The sequence below is a fragment of the Callorhinchus milii genome, unplaced genomic scaffold (genome assembly GCF_018977255.1).
Source record: "Callorhinchus milii isolate IMCB2004 unplaced genomic scaffold, IMCB_Cmil_1.0 Scaffold3, whole genome shotgun sequence".
Classification (NCBI taxonomy): domain Eukaryota; kingdom Metazoa; phylum Chordata; class Chondrichthyes; order Chimaeriformes; family Callorhinchidae; genus Callorhinchus; species Callorhinchus milii.
Window position 1 is genome coordinate 56,327,870 of NW_024704744.1, and position 21,402 is coordinate 56,349,271.

At 42.4% G+C, this 21,402-nt stretch overlaps 1 protein-coding gene across 1 annotated transcript in view; it reads right to left on the bottom strand.

Annotated features, from left to right (window-relative positions):
- ryr2a (ryanodine receptor 2a (cardiac)) overlaps nucleotides 1-21,402 on the bottom strand; it is a 373,023-nt gene that overhangs the window by 49,619 nt on the left and 302,002 nt on the right. The window contains 17 exon segments of the mRNA XM_042333111.1: nucleotides 2,406-2,502; nucleotides 4,188-4,300; nucleotides 6,222-6,356; nucleotides 8,180-8,183; nucleotides 8,590-8,749; nucleotides 8,787-8,985; nucleotides 9,179-9,238; nucleotides 9,678-9,848; nucleotides 10,157-10,249; nucleotides 10,371-10,458; nucleotides 11,466-11,706; nucleotides 12,110-12,430; nucleotides 13,311-13,441; nucleotides 15,131-15,212; nucleotides 16,685-16,923; nucleotides 18,239-18,299; nucleotides 19,620-19,669. Coding sequence (XP_042189045.1) covers nucleotides 2,406-2,502; nucleotides 4,188-4,300; nucleotides 6,222-6,356; nucleotides 8,180-8,183; nucleotides 8,590-8,749; nucleotides 8,787-8,985; nucleotides 9,179-9,238; nucleotides 9,678-9,848; nucleotides 10,157-10,249; nucleotides 10,371-10,458; nucleotides 11,466-11,706; nucleotides 12,110-12,430; nucleotides 13,311-13,441; nucleotides 15,131-15,212; nucleotides 16,685-16,923; nucleotides 18,239-18,299; nucleotides 19,620-19,669 — 2,245 coding nt within the window.

Consider the following 21,402-nt stretch of genomic DNA (forward strand, 5'->3'; position numbering starts at 1 on the left):
ATACAGTATTATCGAATTATAACACGATATTTGCGATCCATAGATTCCTAATGAGGCACATCATTGGGTTTCACTGCATACTGGCTTGGTCGGTTCCTGAGAGTTAACTATTATGAAGTGACGCAGGTGGTATCTTGATTGTCTGGAAGTGGGTTTGGAAGCTAGAATGGCCGACTTACAGGTTGTTACCCACATCACTTCCTGCTTTGCTCATTACAGCAGGAAACGGCAACTTGACTCAGAAGTCAGCAATTTAGTGCAAATGCTGACCAGCAGAAGTGAGTAGGCTGGCTACACCAAGAGTGAGTGGGGCGAAGGGGTTTGGACTGCAGCCATATTATAATCAAACATGTGTTACAAAGTGCATTATAATAATAATCCTTGCATTTGACACAGCACCTTATCACGCCTTTGAGACATCTCAAAACTCTTAACGGAATATACTGGAAAGTGAATTGACCGTATATGTTTGTGGGCGAAACACGGCAACCAATTGCGCACAGCAGTGATCCACAAACAGGCGTGGATTGAGTGACCAAATAGGTAGGGTGGGAGGGTGAGATCATGGGCCAATGGGACTTTTCATCTACAATATGTATATAATATATATATTTTTATAATTAGCTGCACCAGGTGCAGTTTTGCTTGCAACCAAAGGATCCAACTTCGAATGTAGATTGACACACACACAGACACACATTTCATCTTTATCTATACTCATCTGGGAGGAATCCTGTGGGAGGACTTCTTTTGGGAGGATTCGGCGCTTTAAAAATGTAATTTTGTTGTTGTTGCCTCTTGGCTACGTGCAGGATGCTAAAGCGCCACGGTCAGCTGACGCGGCCACGAGGTGCAAGTGCAGTGGGTGCTTACATACGTGCTCTGTGACGCAATATGACACAGCGCCAGCACTTTGCCTCGGCAGCCACCAGGTGTAACTACAGCGAAAAACGCAAAACTGAAAATAACTCACGAACGATAGGAGATACCCAAAAACAAATATGCCCATGTCACTCCCAGTTTCAAGAGCTTTCCGACAAGGTACAAATCATGTCTCAATGTCAACTGGTTATTGAGATCTTTCTTGAAACGCAAACAGAAATTGTTGTTTTACTAGTATAATAAAAAGATAATAATCCTTGCATTTGATATAACACTTTTCACATCTTCTAGACGTCTTAAAGCGCTTCACAGAATATACCGTTAGGTGAATTGACTGTATATTTGTAGGCAAAACTCAGCAGGCAATTGCGCACAGAGGTGTCCCACAAACAGTCATGGAATGAGTGACTAAATTATTATTGTTTTTTTTGAAGGATTATTATCCCCGGAAAAGCGATTCCACAATCGACTAACAACCGGGTTCCTACTTACTGCTGGTAAACAGAGGCATTGGAATAAGGAAACTTGCCCAACATTTCACCCTGCCGGGAATCAAACCCAGGTCCCTTGCTTGCAAGGCAAGTGCTCTAACCACTGAGCTTAAGGACTCCACATCTAAGCCTCTGATGGAGATACACTGAATATGCAGAGTTATTCTATTAACACATCCTAACATAATGTTAAGAAATTGACCAAATTTTATACTAGGGTCATGATGCCATTTCAACCTCTCTGTGTGTTACTGTCTTTCCTATTCACTGAAGATGAGAACAATAGCAAAAACATGAAGTCAAGAAAAGAGAATCAAGGCGGAGGGATTAAGGCATGGGGTTTCAGCGATTCCACAGGTCCACACGGCCTTCAGTGTTGGAGCAGAGGTGGCAATGGATGTGCAGAAGAGAGTACTAAGGTTAATACAATAAAGGTGTTCAAGACAATGAAGTTGTTTCAGAGGATGGATGCTGAGGAACTATTTCTGTTGGTAAGTGATTTGAAGCAAGAGAGCGTGATTTATTATTACTGGGAGCATGAAAGGGAATTTGGGTGAAAAAATAGTAATCTGAAAAAAGCTTGTTGATGGTTAGAAATTTACAGCACAGAAGACAGCGATTTGGCCCATCATGTTGTTGCTGGCTCTTTTAAGACAAATCTCTTCAGTCCCTTTTTCCTGCACTTTCCTTATACCCCTGTACATTAATATGAGGAATAGTTCGCCCAGTGGTAAAGTGAAAGCATTGGCATCAAGTCAAAAAATAGTTCCCTATGATACGCCTATAGTTTTTCTCTTGGTCAAATACACAACAGGAGAACCCATTATAAATCACCATTTGAAGCCATAAACCCAAACATCATATTATAACAGGGCATGAAACAAAAATGGCCACCACTGGCATCACTTCCTGCATGGCAGATGGCTTTCTCTGCGAGTCCAACAGGTAGGAAAGCTTCCAACAGATGAGGTGCATTATTGTAGGATTGTCCAGTATTAAGTTTTACCGAACAAACAGCTGAGTGCAACTCACAGCTATATCTTCTATCAGCTTGTCTTCAAAATAGTGATCCTCAGTCTCAATCCAGGATTTCTCATAGCCTTGAAGGAAGAGATTGACAGCTCGGTGCCTGAAGACAAGATACATGAATGACATTCAGAACAAATTTATTAGCTTTGTTCATTATAGCCCACAACCAGCATAATGTTGTGTTACATCCAGCATAATGTTAAACTAGTTAGGCAAATGAAATGTTGCTATGTGGAGCTGAGCTATAGCCTTGTCAGAGTCCCTGCTATCTGCTTTAATAATATCTCATATAATTTCTTACCTCAGGGAAGCATCTTATCTGCCTCAACCTGATTTGGGCCTTTTTAATAATAAAATGGCAATTTTTTAACACCAGAATAGATTGGCTACGAGGCTCAAGTTTAAATTTATGTTAATACATGCATGTGTTTATCATTTCCACATTCATTTTTATAAGAACGTTGTTCAGCATAGAAACTTTCAACCCGTCTTACCTTTTAGTTTGGTCAGCCGGGTGCCTGAAACAGAAATCCATCACCACGTTTACGAGTACCCAAACCACACAGAGTTCCATGCATGGTACATGCATGGAAATTCCTGTGTAATGGAGTGTGCACTCTCTCCCAAGAGGGACACCCTCTGCTTACCTAATTCCAGAGAGTATGAGGCACAGGTTGGCAAGTTGGGGTACTAGTGGAATTATCCAGCTAAAACCACATAACTTGCTATTGAGAGCACTGGCTGGTAAGCTTCCTGCTAATTGTCCAACTGGGTCCACCTGCCCATGAGGGCTTTGGCTTGCAGAATTAACAGGAACAGAGTGGGAAGAATCCCTGCCCACTGACTAATCTGACCCTCCAAGTCCTACCGATGAGCCAGGTTGGTTGTTTTGTCATCAGCAGTGCCCTGGAGTACCACAGACCCACTTGGCTCAGGAACCAAACTACCAAGACCACCACAGAGGGTTGAATCAATGATTCTCTGTCCTTAAGATAGGTCTTAAGACAAGTTTTACAGGTGGAGAGGAAGGTACAGCAAATTAGAGGCATTCCACAATGGAGTTCAAGAGAGCGAAGACAGAATGGTTGAAAGGTCACCTGTCGATGGTGGAATGGATCAAACGGAGGACGTGAAGCAGGCCAGTATTTGGTGAGAGAAGGGAGGGGCCTGGAGGGGAGGTAGAATTGCAGATACTGTACTTCCAAATTTTTGTGTATTACAATTGGCCTCATAGAAAATGACATTCCTCCCAAAAATCATTCAGTTCACCATTAGATATCAGAATCAAAGAATTTGTGCCAATTTTTAAAGTTGCTACATTTAGAATACTGTGTTTCTCATCCCATTCATGCTTCCTTGTCATTTTGTTTCTTGTTGAAACTTCAATGAAATGTGCTGGCTGTGATCTGCACACATTAGAGTTGTGACTACCGAGGAAGAAGGCTGTCCTTTGTGGGGTATGGAAAACATTCTTTCTTGGTGCTTTGTTAGCAACGCTGCATATTTAGTGGCTGTGCTCAGGAGTACTAAGTACATATCACATTATAATTATACCACTAATAATCATTGCATTTGATATCGCACCTTTCACGTCAGGTCAACATGTCAAAGTGCTTCACAGGATTTTACCGGAAAGCGCAGTTATTGTATTTTGAGACAACCAATTTGCATATGGCAATCTCCCCAAAACAGCCTTGAAGTGAATAACTGATTATTGGTCAATGTACACGGCTGATTTCTAACTGCTAATGTGAGGCTGAGGAAGGAAAACTATGGAGTTCATACCGTGGCAGGTTGTACAGTGGTGCCATCCTGAAGCAGGCAACCACTGCTCGCTTCCTCTGCTTGGATAGTAGCTTATGCCACACAGCTTTCTTAGATCTCTGAGGATGTTCAACCTAAACCAAGGAATATGGATGGAACAGACAGCTTTATCGTTGTAATTCTTGTGAGTTTCTTTTGACTGAAAATCCAATCATTTGAAATGTGAATTTCCCCCTCCTCTCTCGCAGTGCTGAATCATGTTAGAATAGTCTTTCATGGATGCTGACTGCCCTCTGATAGCTTGTTCAAATGGTCATTATTCCTCTGCGAGCCTCAACATTGCGTGTTGAGCTACTTGACATGAGGAAGACATTAGCTGTGATTCCAATTCCAGCCACAGTTCACGGACACACATACACTTTCTTGCAAGATTTCTAGATAGAGATGAAGAGTAGGAACACTGGTGGATTTTCCCTTCCCTATCCCACGGCTTGAAGGTCGGTTATCAAATTCCCCTTATGACTGATCCAGCTGAAATTAGCTAACTCTGTACGGTATATTAAACAAACTGGGACATCCTGACCCAATGGCATTAACCAACTGAGTCACCAAGGCGATCCCATCTGCAGATATTGCCTAATTCAGGAGGTGTATTTAGCCCATTAAAATCAGACTGAGTCCACATAAGACAATGAACTCTGAGATTACCATCAAAAGGCTCAAAGCTAGAATTCACAATGCATATTTGGCTCATATCTTTAGTTTAACTCTGCACTGAATCTCCATTGGAAATTTAGCTTCTTAATTTTAATTAAACAAACTGTTTAATTTTCCTAAAGTACTTCCTTTAGATTAACAATTATCTATTTTTCTACTGACGTTAAGCCCTGTATTACTGCTGCACTAGCATATCTGACTAAAATTAGAGAAAGAACAAGTGAGTATGAATTAAACTCTCTCTTGACTTAAAGGAACCTCACAATTCCAATTCCCCAGTAACTCAGAGAAGGACAACAAAACAAGACAGTGTAACTGAAGTCGAGAAGCATGTGGCTCTGGGAAGAGAGTGGATTTGAGAATGTGGTGAGAAGTCAAGTAGCTGGGGTTACGATACATTAAATAACAACAACAAAATTACATTTTTTTAAAGCGCCTTTCATATCAGGAGGGCGTCCCAAGGCGCTGGATAGACAGAGTTACGGACCCGAGGGTCCTGGGTGGGGGGAGGGCAGAGGGGGAAGCAAGGAGATCGAAAGCATGGTCGAAGAGGAGGGTCTTCAGGTGGGTCTTGAAGGTGGCAAGGGAGGGGGCAAGAGGGAGGAACTGCGGGATGGAGTTCCAGAGAGTTGGTGCAGAGTGGCGGAAGGCCCACCTGCCGATAGTGGGACAAGCAAGGCGGGGGACGTGAAGCAGGCCGGAGCCCGCTGAGCGGAGGGAGCGAACAGGGTGTTAGGGGGATAGGAGGTCGGAGAGGTAGAGGGGAGCAAGACCGTGGAGGACTTTGAAGGTGAGGACCAGGATCTTGAACTGTATACTCTGTGTGATAGGAAGTCAGTGGAGTTGGGTGAGGATGGGAGTGATAGGGTCGCGGAGCCTAGTGCGGGAGAGGACACAGGCTGCAGAGTTCTGGATGATCTGCAGCCTGTGGAGGGAGGAGTTGGGGAGGCCGACAAGCACTGAGTTTGCATAGTCGAGCCTCGATGTAATGAAGGCATGTATGAGGGTTTCAGCGGCCTGCGGTGTGAGACAGTGGTGGAGCCGGGCGATGGTACAGAGGTGGGGGAAGGCAGAACGGGTCATGGCGCAGATGTGGGGTAGAAAAGATAGTTGAGGGTCAAACAAGACGCCAAGGTTCTGGACTGGCTTAGTAAGGTGGAGTGTGCAACCATGGACGGTGATGCTGTCAGCACCTGAGGTGTGGAGGCGCTGACGGGAGCCAATCAGGAGGGCCTCGGTCTTGTTGACGTTCAAATGAAGAAATAAGCTTCAACTTGTTGAATGTAATGACCTTCTCCAATCCTATGAATATATATTCTCAAAGTAAAGAACACTAACCTGTTCCAAGTGAAAAACTACATTGGAAATATCTAGCACTCGCTCCACTGTTTTCCCAGGATCGGACGAGTCTTCACTTCTGTTCGGCAGGTCTTTATATAGAGCCATCTGCCACCTAATGGCAGGATCTTCCAACTGCAGGTTGGGATTCGTATTAGTTATCAGTCAACAGGATCCACAAGATACCATAAATTACTTATCAGATGACATAATAAATGCTGACTTTTAGCTCTACTCTGCTTAAAGTTGCACCTCTAAATCGACAACCAATACATGTTTTCAGCCTTGCACTAACTCACCCTTTTGAGGTTAATGTCCAGGCATCTCAGAAGTTTGTACAATTTAAATCTGGGATTGTAGATCAGAATGGTAGGAGGGAATAGATAGCTTTGCTTTTGAATTAAGGGCACTGAAAATTGCTGATGACATTATGTACTACTGTCTACAATGTAGAGTGGTGAATTCCTTGGAATATCTGTTCAGACTGTAATTTACTCCCATCTATCCACCTCTTCGATCATGCTTATAGTCACCTCACTCTCTCTCCAGGTTAGTGTCAAGCTCGACCACTGTTAAGTGCTCCAAGATGCTGCCCCACATGAAGGACACTGTATGAATGCAAGTTGTTGTTGTTTACTTCAAGGATTCAGGTGACATTTTAGGAGTTAAGTGAATTTGTTTTAATGTTACTTTCAATAAAACTTTTAATAAGTGTTAATGATTTAAGACTTTACAGAGAATGATACGTCACAGAAACAGACCAATCGGCCCAACTTGCCTGTGTCGGAATTTGATTATAGCAAGATATATTCTTTTTTCATGCATTTATTCATTCAACAAAGCAGCCACAGGAATCAACAACAACAAAATTACATTTGTATAGCGTCTTTTATGTCGGGAGGACATCCCAAGGCGCTGGATAATCAGTGTTTCGGACCCGAGCTGGGGGTCGGGATCAGGGAGGGTGGAGGGTGACCGAAGGCACAGTCGAAGAGAAGGGTCTTGAGACATGTCTTGAAGACGGCAAGGGAGGGGACGAGGTGGAGGGACTGCGGGGTGGAGTTCCAGAGGATGGGGACAGCGTGGCTGAAGACCCGCCCACCAATGGTGGGGTGGGCCAGGAAGGGTATGTGAAGCATGCTGGAGCCCGCTGAGTGGAAGGTGCGGGCAGGTTGGTCGGGGGTTAGGCGGTCGCAGAGGTAGGGGGCAGCAAGGCAATGGAGGTGAGGACCAGGATCTTCAACTGTATGCTCTGTGTGATGGGAAGCCAGTGAAGTCAGTCAATCAAACCTGGATCAACAGCATACTGGCCGAGAACAAGAGCAAGGGCAAGAGTCACAAACAAAAATTGCACAATCAGTATACACCATGAGAAGGGCTCTTATGCAATTTTGAAAGATGTACATTACAGTTATAATGTACCTCTCTAGGGCATGGGTGCCCTTCTAATGTGGATGTCCTGCGGATCCACAGTTACCACATGTAGGATGCACTTCAGACTTTCAACATGGATTAGTTGGCTTCCCACATTAATAAATTCCAACTTCCAGAACATCAGGTTGCTGCCAATGCCACTTCTTGCACTCTGCAAATGTGAACTATACACAGCAATCATTTTGCATTGGCATCCCTTTATGAAGGCAGCAACTGCAGAAGCACTTCTTGTAATGTTATGCACAATTGATGGGAAGTCACATCAGTAGCGATCTGACGACCTGAAAATCAGCCATTTTTTCATGCTCTGTTACAATGTGTCTGCTGAAATACTGGACCCAGATGACCACGTTTCAATGGGCCTGCTTTGTGTTTGTAAGTAAGTTAGAATTGAAGCACAAACTGTATTGGAATGACAGGCATTAAGGCTGCAGAAAGGCAACTGATCTATCTGGAATACTGAAAATGCAATCTTTTGACAGCCTGCATCAGCTTAAGACAATTAGGAGAAGGGATCTAGTAACTAAACTAAAGTTCCACTATTGTATTGAAATCTATTTGCGTACAATAAAATACAAAACAAGCAGAAAAAGAAAGTTTCCCATCGTATATGTGCATTCTTATTTATTCTTTTAAAGATTGATAGCTCTTGAAGCAGCGTAGATTGATCAAACGCTTCAGGATAGTTATGCCATTTATCAATCTACAGAGTTTGAGCTGTGAACGACAATTGTGAAAATGCTCAAAATGTTAAAATATCAATTACGAAAGCACCTTTTGCTAAAATGATTTTCTCTAAACACAAGGAATAAGCGCAATTCTATCCCATACCAAAATCAAAACAATACAGAATCATCATACGATGGGTATCCTCTTGCTTCAAAACCACAGCAAGTTATTCAGACTTACATGACCACTCTGCATATCTAGAAACAGGCTGTTACACCCAAGCAAACCATGCACGGTTGTAGTCCCATCCTCTTTCAGGCCTTTCCTGGGCTTACTAACCATCAGCTCAAATGGCCTTGACAGGACCTTTGAGTGTTGCGCCACAGACACATGGTGAATTGAAGAGGATTTTTTAAGTGCCAAAACAATCTTGTGATTTTTTGATCTTGTAAGTGTAGAGAAGAGGAGTTTTTTGAACTCTGGGAATAATGTCTAGAATAACAGAGTGTTTTTGCACGGTCAATTTTTTATGGCTGTAAGTGCCTGAAAAATCTGAGCCAGAGTTATTGGGCCTGGAAGCGGATTTGGGTGGTCTGTTCTTCATCCATTTCATAATTATGATGAGTCTCTTCACCAGTTTCTTGAAATGAAATACTCGATACTGATAGACGGCATGCAGGCATGCAAGGAAAGAGACACAGACATGTGTGAAATGAACAGGTACAAGATCTCAGAAGAGCGACAACGCTGAACAGAATTCATGCTTCAACATAGCAGTGCAATTTATAGAAAGCAGTTACCATCCACTCTAAAAACAACATAAATTGTTTAACACTTGGACACCATCAACCTACTTTGCCCTGAAGATGAAGATTATTGCGAATTATTTCTCTAACTTCAGCCTCCGTGTCTTTCTGCGTCAAAGGGGGGGAAAAGTTAAGTTTCAGAAAACTATCTCCAAGAGAATTACAAAATTTCTACCCACTTAAGCTCTCGCACTTTAACAGTCAAGTGATAATAAAAGTGCTAACATAAAGGGCAAAATTTTGTTTCTCAATGGAATCTTGAAATTGTTTTTCGCAAAAATCACTGTATCATTTGGAGTCACTCAGATCTAGCCGTTGCTGACGTCAAGGCTAACAGAACAACTGTCTGGAATGGTACGGCACGGAAAGAAATCAATCAGCCCAACTAGAGTCTTTCTCATACAAACACACACCATCATGTACAATTGTGTCTTTGCATGAGAAAGAAACCTGGGCAAATAACATCTAAAGAATGGTATACAGCACTCCAAGACATTACTCCATGTGAAGGGGGCTGTATAAATGCAAGTTGTGTTGTTGTACCTACCAGGCTAAACCGATTTTTCGCCAATGAAATTAGTTCCTGGTCACCAGGCGCACAGATGTTTAATCCAATTGGAAGTAGTCTCTTTAGTGCTGCGACAATGAGTGACGTTTGAAGAGAATATCGGTCTCCCTTCCTCTTTGACTTCTTCCTCTCTTGATCGGAAACACACCCCTGGGGAAAGCAGCAGAGAAATGTATTCGCTATTGTTACAGTACAGATATATTCTGTGCACAAAACACACAGTTGCATCATTTTACAGTGCATCCTCTGAAGCACTTTGAGATGTCTTTATTCTCAATCATCAACAATCTATCACCCATTTCAGATTGTCATGGGGGTGGGGGGGTGAGATCATTTCTGATCCATGTCTTTACCTGTATCTTTGGTTCAACATTTAATGAACAAACACCACCGTTGGCAGATATTCCAGATTAAAAATTCAGAACTGCACATCTGTCAGGTATGAATTCGGGGCATACCTTTGACATCTTAGATTTTGTGTCAGTGATGAGGAACGACATGTTATTGATTTCGTTCTGCACCACAAAGTTCTGCTCCTCCCTCTTGAAATTCTGCAAAATTAACATTCACAATCATTGATACGGAAAAGATTTTAGAAGGGTATCACTCAGTCATCATCTTTAGTAACTCAATGATTTTACACACTGGGTTCTCGACTATACTTTTGCTCACGTGAGATTTCGCCCAGTAAATAAACACTTCAGCCACCATTCGGAACAGTTCTTCAGCCTCAGGATTTGGTTCTTTGAGCCATTTGGCACTGCAATAAAACAGAAAGGTATTTCAGACAGAAATCTGCAGATGTTTTGAAAGGAGTGAGCTATTTAATGAGTAAAATATTGGTTAAATTTGAGTTAATATGGATAGCATCAAAAGGGAGCTTTTCTCGTTTCTGAAACCAAATTTAGGACCTTTGTTCTCCAGTCTTGGTAAGTTGGGAGCTGCAGGGTAACATCTACTTACCAGGGCGAGCTCAGTATGATGATATGAGACCTTGTGAAATCCAGGCCACAATTTAGTACCAGTGTTTGTTAGCCTTCGGCACCCACTTGGCAAGTATTGATCAGCAGAAGCAATAGACTATACTTGCAGGAATCGTCATTAAACCACTGCAAGTTTACAATAGCTACAGGTCATCCTGCTGTGTCAGGTCAATCAGTTCAGGGTACAAAAGAAACCCATTCCCCACACCAAAGAGCCACAATAATAAATTGGTCACTTCAATCCAAGACTGTTTGTGGCACACTGCTGTGTGCAATTGGCTGCCGCGTTTTGCCCACAAATATACAGTCAATTCACTTTACAGTCTATTCTGTGAAGCACTTTGAGACATCGAGATAACGTGAAAAGCGCTATATCAAATGCAAGGATTATTATTATTATAATAATATTCAAACCCAGGGTTACACAGTGAAATTCATTTTCCTCAGTTAACTATTGAAGTGTATCTTTGCCAGCTTTCTCAACAAAAGCGAACTCTATAAATTATAATAGCAGGTATTTCCCGATTAAGATTACTTTGCCATTCAGTATGCGGTGGACCCCTTGATAGAACATATTGATCTTGGGAAGGGGATAAAAAGCAAGAAGCCATTCCGCCCGCTGCTATCACAACCATGATGATGCACTTTGATTTGATTTGCGTCATGGTGCTATATTCTTGTAAACAAACGAACACAGCTCTGCTGCCTCTTTAAGCAAGTGAGACAAATGAGTCAGGGCATTCATAGATCTTAAGGGGATCATTTTGAGAGTAAAATAAATTACCGGTTATAATCCACAAATCGAATTAGCAACGGGTAGAAAGCGTACAGGTCCCGGGCCAGCACAGTGAATTCATCCAGGATGAGGAGCTCAGCCTCAGACATGTCCCCTCTGCCCTCCGCTTTCAGGTGATCCTCCTCCACCACCACTGTGGCCACTTTCTTTTTCAGCTTCTCCATGAGGGGCAGGAAGTGTGTCTTCAGGAGCTGGGCTTTCACCTTGCTGATAATGGGCTGTGAAAATACTGTTCCAAAGCAAAACGTTTGGAGATGGCATATACAGATGCATATGTGTGTATGTGTGTGTGTATATATAGTATAGAGAGATATTAATCTGTTTTTTAAGCAATAAGGAAGCCAAGATGGAGATACTTCCAGGGCATTAGGTTGCTGGTGATGTCACTTCCTGGACACAAAGAAATCAACATCCAGAACGTGATATCCACGTCAGTGGCAAAAGCTAATGGCCTGGAAGTTAGCTGTTTTGACCTGCTCTCACTGGCTATTGTTATGAAGCAGCAATGGAGTAGACTTTTGGAATGTTTGGGTTAGTAAATATAAGGGTCCACACCCCAATATAAGCAAAATCGTATTCCAACAAATCGCTATATAACAGGTGCAAGTTGCCCCCTGCTGATCAGACAGTACCTGCTAATCTCTTCATCCAAGCTCCTTCGTCAATGCCCAGGTTGTTTGATATAATCTTCAGAATGTTGCCCAGCAAAGTGTTCATGTGCTCGGAGGTGAGAGCAGTACAGCACAACTCTGCCTTCTCAGGGTTATTCTCTGGCCCGTGTTCCCACCAGTGAGACATGTAATTGCACAGCATGGGCAGGATAACTTCCATTATATGGGGCATCTGGGTGTAACGTATCCCAGATTCTGCCAGCTCCATTATCTCTTCCATCAGACTTTCCAGGGAAGGAATATTGGGACACATCTCTTCCACTCTGGCTGGCAAATTCAGAGCTGAGGCAGGTTTATTTGAAAAGGTACATGTAAAAAAAAAGTTACTACAATAAATAAACAAAAAATTGTAAAATTGTGTAGTTTAATGCAAGCTGTAAAGTTCTGATGAATGCTCTGGGAAAAAAAACAATATACTTTTGATGGTGTCTCATTTCCTCAACAATACCTGGTGATGTGCAGCAATTTCTAACAAGATACTTTAATAAGGAATAGGGATAAAGCGTAAATATTCCTTCAGGTAATGGTCAAATGTTCTTCAACCCATAAAAATTCCTCTCCAAAGGTAAATAGCATTTAGTTCTGTCCAAGTAAGTCTGTGTAACAAATATCTGGTTTGTTTATTGAAGAATCCAGGTAGAAATCACTGTATATTAGATCCCTTAACCTTTATGATGTTTATTAATAAGCAAAAGATTTGGTCACTCATTCCACCCCTGTTTGTGGGACATGACTGTGCGCAATTGGCTGCGGCGTTTTATCCACAAAATACGCAGTCAATCCACTTTACAATATATACTATGAAGTGCTTTGAGATGCCCCAACAACCTGATAATGTGCTACATCAAATGCAAGTATTATTATTGTAAACAAATTTAAAATCAATCTTGGTTGCTGCAATGTACTTGTTTAGCCGAAACTTGGTTTCATCTAACATTTACTCCTTGGCCGATCTAATTGTCTCTCCACTCTTAACTCTTTTCTAACTTGGTGGAGTCCTCCAATGGGTGACTTGGGTCTTGGTCTTCTGTAGCACAGTACATTACAACCTCAAGATCTTACTCCTCCAATCACGTAATTCTGGCATTTTAGACTCAGCAACACATCAAGTCAATGAACAGCCTGAGGCAAATGGTGTTAGCCTCATGTGGAATCAGTCTACCTGCACGATCCTTTGAAGTCTTAGTGTTGTAGCTCGAGAAAGGATTGTGTTTGTTCAGGTCAGTCTCGAGAAAAGCCACGGGGAAAGCACCCGAAAATGCTGCCAGACACTCCCCTAGAGCTGGCCGCTGCCTGTGTAAGAAAATCACAAACAAGCGATAAAGAGCATCCCTTCTGAGCAAGTCTCACTTTCACAAAGATGTTCAACGTGCTTCTTCATTAATGGAAATCAAATATTTTCCAATTGGTAACATAACATTTGAAAACAGAAGGGAGTTTCTCTCTCCCAGTGTCCTGGCCAACAAATCCCCAAAATAAAATGTCATTCACTCCATAGCTGTTTGTGGGACACTGCTGTGCCTAAAATGGCTGTCGCATTCACCAACAAAATACACAGTCAATCAGTACCACTTTACAGCATATCCTTTTGAAGCACGTTGAGACAACTTGACGCAATAAATCACACATTATTAATGCAAGGATTATTATGATAAGAATGACAAGATACCACTGGAGAAAAGAGACTAGCTTCAGGATTCTGATACATGGGCATTATTCTCTTCCGTTTATTAGAGGGGAAGATCTGACCATTCAGATTCCCATGTCTACCCAAGCTCTCTCTTTCTGATATAATCGGTATTATGAAATGCAGCACTGGGTGCTCAGCTACAGATCGGGGCCCCTGAGAGCTTCTGGCTGGTTTCAGGCCCAACCATCATGTTCCAGTCTGGGGAGGGGAGGGAGTGGATTTCACCCTGGCAGGCATTTGATAATTATCCTTCAGTTTGACTGTAATTCTACTCAATGTGAGAATTATCATCTCTGTTGATTATCATTTTCACCCACTTAATACACAGAAAAATCCAATTACAGTTTATACTGTGAAGCACTTTGAGATGTCTCAACAACAGTATAAGGCGCTATACCAAATGGAAAGATTATTGTCATATTGTTCGGTGCATTTTGCATTCTTTTGTGCTTTCTGATAAAGTGAAGCAACAGCTGTCTACCACCACCTAGTGCTAACTTGTTCTTGTAAGTAAATCTCATGGAGGAGTAACAGGGAAGTGACCCTCCTCTCATTTTAGTGACATGAAGCTCAGAGGCTGAAAAAAATATCTTATTACACAATAAATGGGAAGCCTCTCAGTGAATTGCATGAAGAATAGCAGAGTTCTGGAGACTGATTAATCGGCTACAAAAAACTGAGAGAGTTCACACACTGTGAGAAAGCATAAGAGCTAAGCCTTGGTAGTATGTAACCATCAATAAATGACAGGATTACAGCTTCAAAATCACTCCCAGGCAGCTACCATTTTTAATAATGTTCAGCATTCATCACTGCTAATTCCAACACCAGGGATTGGACAAACCAGTAATCCTACCAACCAAAATCGTCACAATATATCATGTCTTTCTCTCCTTTTATGATCCCTCACTCCGATTTTACACCCCCCCCCCACCCCACCCACATCTCCTCCCTCCCACTTGTATCCTTTGCTTATTGCTGATCCTAATCAAAAAAACTACTAATCCTTTACAGGGATGTGTCTTTGTTTTGGATGTGAGAGTTGGAATGGATGGAACTCTCCTCCAGCTGCACAACTGGGAGAAGAGAATTGTTACAATGGGAATAGGAGATGGTATGTGGTGACGATATTTACCATGCTGCAGTACTAACAGGTTATTTTTGATAGTTAACTACAGGGACCTTCACTACTACATCCAGATTACCTTGGTTCTTTGCTCCGAATAATCACAAACGTATTCTGAAATATAAGGTGTCTGCATTCATTTTCCATTCATACAGCTCCTCCTTACCTTTCCACGTAGATGCTTTTACCAGTACCCAGCGCGTATAAGCTACTTAGTATCCTGTAGCCAGAGACCTGGACATCATCCACTGCAAAGGAAAATTTACATCAGCATTTTAGCATCTTAAATACGTAGTGCATGAGAAATCAGAACATATGCCTCTCCCTATACATCCTATCTCAAAGGCAAGGGTATGCTGTCTATTCCAGACAGACATTTCCATGTGTAGATGGCATAAATTTGTGGAACTCTCAGTACGGTGACAGGTTTTCGCATCTGTCAGACACCCGACTGACCAAAAATAATACTCTCCCTGGTTAAAATGTGGAGTTTGAAGATCAGCGGTGATCACCATTGACTCAGCTACTGCAGAAGGCTTGTGCTCAGACTCAGAGGACCAAGAATAATAGCTGCCAGCTGGCAGGCAGGAATGAAAAGGACACCAATCTTCATTGCTTCAATGATCCAGACAGGCCAAGCCTGGGCTCTTGTACTCTTGGATCTTTCTGGACCCGAAATGTCTCATCACGAGTGCAAACAGTGAACCCACTCCTCCCGGTGACTTCAGTGTCTGGGAGGAGTTAGTACTGACAGCACAAATACACAAAGTGGGAGTCATGAACAGAGGGAGTCATTACAGAGAGGGAAACTCAAGATAAAGTACTTTCTGCATTCATCTACCTAGAGCTCAAACTCCACATACTGGTGTTAAAGCACATACATTGAGAATTATCACCAGAAAAAGAAAATGGTGAGATTGGAAGAATTATTTTTACCCAGAGTTTGTTAGAATATGGAATACTTTACAACAAATGGTTGTTCAAGCTGAGTCCTAAACAGTATTTAAAAAGGGAATTGGATAAATACTTGCAGGAAAAATAATGCTACAGGTTATAGGGAGAGCAGAGGAACAGGATTAAAGCAGATAGCTCCAATGGGGGAGCAAGCACCTGAACAGAATGATGGGCGGTAAAGAAATACTGATCCCAAACTACTTAAGATAGGAGCCTGAATTATAGTATCTTGTAATCTTTCACACGACCAGTAGAGGTCACATTCTCTCCACGTTCAGCAATTCTGCATCAGCTGCTGATGTTAAAATCACACAACAGCAGCACACATTGGATTGCAAGCCAGAATTGAGCTTGCCTGTGATACTCCCTGTGGTAAAATTGGTTGAGTTGCCCCAACACTCACCATCTGGGCTCTCACATGAGAGGTTGCGGAGTGCAACACAGAAAAGTCCACAGAGAAGAGTGAAGTCTGAATAACATGCTGCTCAAATAAAATTGACAGGGGAAGTACAGGTACTTAGTGGTACTGTTTCTTAACAACAATGAAAAAGAATGACAGAATCACACCTCATCCTTTTTATTTGTTAATATTTGTGTAGTTATGGACGTCTGTACTTTCTTCTGTAAACAGTTACACATTATACTAATAACTTGGAAATAGAATCTGGGCGGAGGGGGAAGATAACATTGGATACAGATCACATTTATCATGCAATTTTTTTTAAAATTAATTTTTTAGATTTTTTAAAAAAGAATAAAGCCATACAGATGAGGTCTTCTCCAAACTGGTGCTGGGCAATGTGTTCAAACAGTGATGATAAGACTGGCAGCAAGGCCACAGTCGTGTAATTGATGATCTGCGTCACTCCTTTAGGCTGTGTCCTGGTGTGAGTGAACTGCCCCAGTTTAAGATTCTCAATAGTTTTCTCCAAATCCTCTGCTGCATTTTCAAAGAACGCTCGTAAGGCCAGCTTAACTGATTCCAGACCTGTCTTCATCACAGTCCTGAACAGACAAGACAATCCTTTAGAGTCAACAACAATTTGCATTTGTATAGCACCTTTCACATCAGGAGGACGTCCCAAAGCACTGGACAATCAGTGTTTCAGACCCAAACTGGGGATCTGGGAAGGTGGAGGGCATGGGGGGGGGGGGGGGGAAGGAGGGTGACCGAAGGCATGGTCAAACAGGAGGGTCTTGAGACGGATCTTGAAGGAGGCAAGGGTGGAGGCGAGGCAGAGGGACTGCAGGATGGAGTTCCAGAGGGTTGCAGAGTGACCACCCGATAATGGTGGAGCGGGTGAGCCGGGGACACGAAGCAGGCTGGAGCCCACTGAGCAGGCAGGTTGGTAAGGGGTTAAAAGGTCGCAGAGATATGGGGGAGCAAGGTTGTGGAGGGCTTTGAAGGTGAGGACCAAGATCTTGAACTGTATTCTCTGTGTGATGGGAAGCGAGTGGAGTCGGGGGAGGATGCGGGTGATAGGGTGGCGAAGCCTGGTGCTGGAGAGGACTCGGGCTGCAGAGCTCTGGATGATCTGGAGTCAGGTGAAGTACAGGCAGCCTGAGGATCATGGACCTTTAATAAATGCTCTTGTTACAATTATTTAAAAATCATTTTCTTTTATGAAATAAAAGCTTCCATACATGCTCTGATTGGATGCGGGTTCGCACCGCACAATGTTGTGATTTCTTCACTGAAAAGGGGAATCTTGAAACTCAAATCTTCTTTTATGTGGGTTTCCATTTATAGAGCCAGGCTGCAGGGTTCCTCTTCCACACCTTAATCTTGTGCATCTTTCCACAATGGATGCAAATTGTGCCAAATTTCAAATGGGGTTTCTTACTAAAGACAAAGACTTGCAGATGGGGATTCCTTTTGTTATCTGGCAGGAAGACCCACAGGTGTGCAGTGCCTCTGCTCTGACTTGACTTACAGATACAGTCCCTACACTCTATATTAAATACTATGAAATGTTTTGAGACGTCTCTACAGCATGATAAGGCACTATATCAAATGCAAGGCATCATCATTATTATTCTTACAATAATACTCTCAGAACACAGGTGGACATGACTTCCAGTATTTCTGGTTACTGGAAGGAATTTCCAATTGTGAGTAGGATTCCTTAGCAGGAATTTCCATTTCCACAAATGTTTGTCACTACACTTCACAGTATGAAGTACTTTGAGACTTTGAAGCACTTTGAGACATCGCAATGACGTGATAAGGTGTTATATCAAATGCAAGGAGTATTCTTATTTGAAATTGCTCCCTTTTAGCACCCAATGAATTGATGAAAGAGTGCACACAACTGATTACCTGGCATCCAAAGTCTGGCCCAATATGTGCAGACAGTTTACTATTGATGTGGCATCGCTTCCTGTATTGGAATAGAAAAAAGGAACATGGATTATCGCAACAGTAAAGAAAACCAGGCACTTGAAAGGAAACATCCCAAATTAACACTGATTCTGGTGACAGCTCTGGAAGAGGGGGCTGGAGACTGGCACCAATGAAGAGTTTGCATTTATAAATTACAAATGTTCTCTCATTGAAGACAATATGCATTATGTCTGCCTTTGCACTGTTGCACCACCATCGACCAGTGTCTAATTTTGAATGTCCTTCCTTAGAGATCAGGAAAAGAGCTCTCATCAGGCACTGCTCTTGGCTTGTGCTATTTGATTCAACACTTGAATCCAACCAAAGAAAACCCATGGCCCATGTCAGAAATACATTGGTATAATTCTAGCAGTTAGTTCACAAAAGACATTTCAGGACAACTTGAAGTGAAAACATGTCAATGTCTTGTGCCTTTTATGGCAGTCCGTCTCATGACTCACTTCAAGTGCTCCATTCATCAAAAAAAACTATTACAAGCGGGTTTACTGATAACGGGATACTGAGCCTAATATATAACACTTGCCAATGGATATTTTATAATAAAAAAACCCAAGTGTGACTCCTTCCAGTAACCAGAAGCACATCATGCCAACCTGTGGGAACTCCAATCTGAAAATGAGTGGTGTTCCCGCGAGTCAATGAGACATCAATTTCCTCTATTGTGCTGAGCAATTGTTTCCTCTCAACAACTTTCAATTCTTTACATACTGGGGCTGCTTCCATATTCAGCACTTCTCCTATACTCCTTGCTAGGTTCCAAACAACAGGCTTGTCCTCCGACAGATGAAGATCCTTTTCTCGCTTTTGTTCCTTTGTAACATTTTGTATCTCTTTTCTGCCTCACTGTCATTAGGGAATACCACTCCAACGCATAACCTACTTCAGACTGAGTTCACACAGATTTGCGTGAATCCTAGAAATTTACAGCACAGAAGAAGGCTTTTTGGATTTATCACATCTATGCTGGCTCTTTGAAAGAGCAATCTATTCAGTCCTATTTACCTGCCTTTTCCTCAACCTCCTACACATTATTGGGACTCATAGGGTGTACTTCTGGTTACTGGAAAGGGTTCATTCAATCCCATATAAAGAAATCCCATTAGAAAGCACAGCATATCAGGTCCCAATGACAATAATACTACCCCGTGCACTTTATTATGCCTACATGAAGTGATATGAAACAGAAACAAGAGGACTGGTATCCCCTAAAGGAAATTCAGCCCCTGCTAACCAGCCATGCAAGAGAGCAAAGCACAAGATCACCACATGCCACAGCATAGCCCCATGCTCTCCTTACCAAACAGTGATATCCTATGTCTGACAAGTACTCCGAGTTTGCAGAACAGGCTGAGGTGGAGAGAAGAAAGAAAAGGGAAGGGAGAAAAAACACAAAAGAAGGAAACAGCTGAGATAAAAGCCTGCAGAGTAATGACGGCATCACGCAGGAAGACCCCTGGATCTCCTCTCAGAGCTGAACAGAAGGAGATATCCACAGACATGTTATGTAATGATAAGTCTAACACCAAAAGCTTTTATTCAGATGATACAAGCATATGTTAATAAATTAAAGTTAAAGAGGAGCACCTGTTATTGAGCGGAACGGGCACTTATTACTTGACTGAAAGGTTTAATTTCACACAAAAAGCACAGGGAAATATAATCAACAAAAAGCATCTCGGGGCCAGCTGGAAGCAGTTTTACAATCAGGTCTAAAATGCCATATTCGTCCCAGCAAGTCGGCAATAGTGCCTCCTGCTGGTAACTGAAGTAAGTCACACCTATTCCACAGGACCACCACTCCAGAGTAAAGCTCTCATAACTCAGCGGGATACATAACATAATGGGACATATATGTGGATATTAAGACCAGGTTTGTAACTTACTGTTGCAAGTACCAGGCTTTCCCCACCAATGTAGCTTTTCATTCTCCATTCCATACTTTCTTCACTTTCTTACAACAACTTGCACTTATATAGCGTCCTACATGCAGGACAGCTTCTCAGAGCGCTTAACAATGGCGGAGCCTGACTCCAAGGACTCCACTTTCTTAACCCTTTTCTTGCTTTCTGGCTCTCTTCATGTATCATTGCATGCTATGACAGGAGAGGTCTTCTCTGAGAGTGCTCTGGCCATTGTGATCTAAAACCAGCTGCTGGATTGCACCTGGTGCACAGGTAGCTCGTGGTCTGATTTTATACCCTGGCAAAACACCCACGCTCTGCTCCAAATCTCTCTCCAATTTCCTAGCCAGGAAAGCACACTGGCTTGCTGTGCAGGTATGATTCCAGGTCACAGGCTGTTTGTTGAGCAGCATGTAGGAATGCTGCAAAACAGTACTGCTGGGAGCTCTCCTTTACTTTTACAATAAGTGTGAACTAAGTGAATTGTATCCTAATGTATATTTGTAGCACATTTGTAACCTTCTCCTTTTGATTTGCAGTGCGTGGCCCCATTGCAAAATTCAGACCCTGCCATTGTCAATCTAGCAGGGGACACGAGTAACAACGTTCAAGTGCACGACCAGCATTTAAAATAGTTTTCTTTTAAAGCAGCAAGGAATTTTTTTTACACAAACGTAGGCTGTAACTTACAAATGTAATCTTAAATGCTAAATTACAGGCTAAAGAGATGCACATGTCTTCCCTTTCGTCCACCTCAGCAGTGCAAGATCTAACATTTACCAAACAGTGACAATAGTTGGCAGGCAAATGCAGACATGGTTAATTGAGAGCATAGGTAAACAGGAAGAAGCCATTCAGTCCATCGATCCTGTTTCACTCATGTATTAAATCTTGGCGCGTCTTTTAATTCCAATCCTCTGCCCTTGTGCCATATCCCCTATTATCGCTAATTAAATCTGTCTGTCTCACTTAGAAACATCCCTATTGATTCCACCCCTATAATTTTGGATCACAGCATTCCACATCTTCATAACCTTGTGACAGAGATGGAAATATTTTTTCTTCTTTTGCATATGTATCCAGAGCCAAACCCAAACCTCAACAATGTCCACATTAAAACAACATCCAGCAGGGAGAACAGTACAGCACAGAAACGGGCCATTTGGCCCAGTCAGTCTG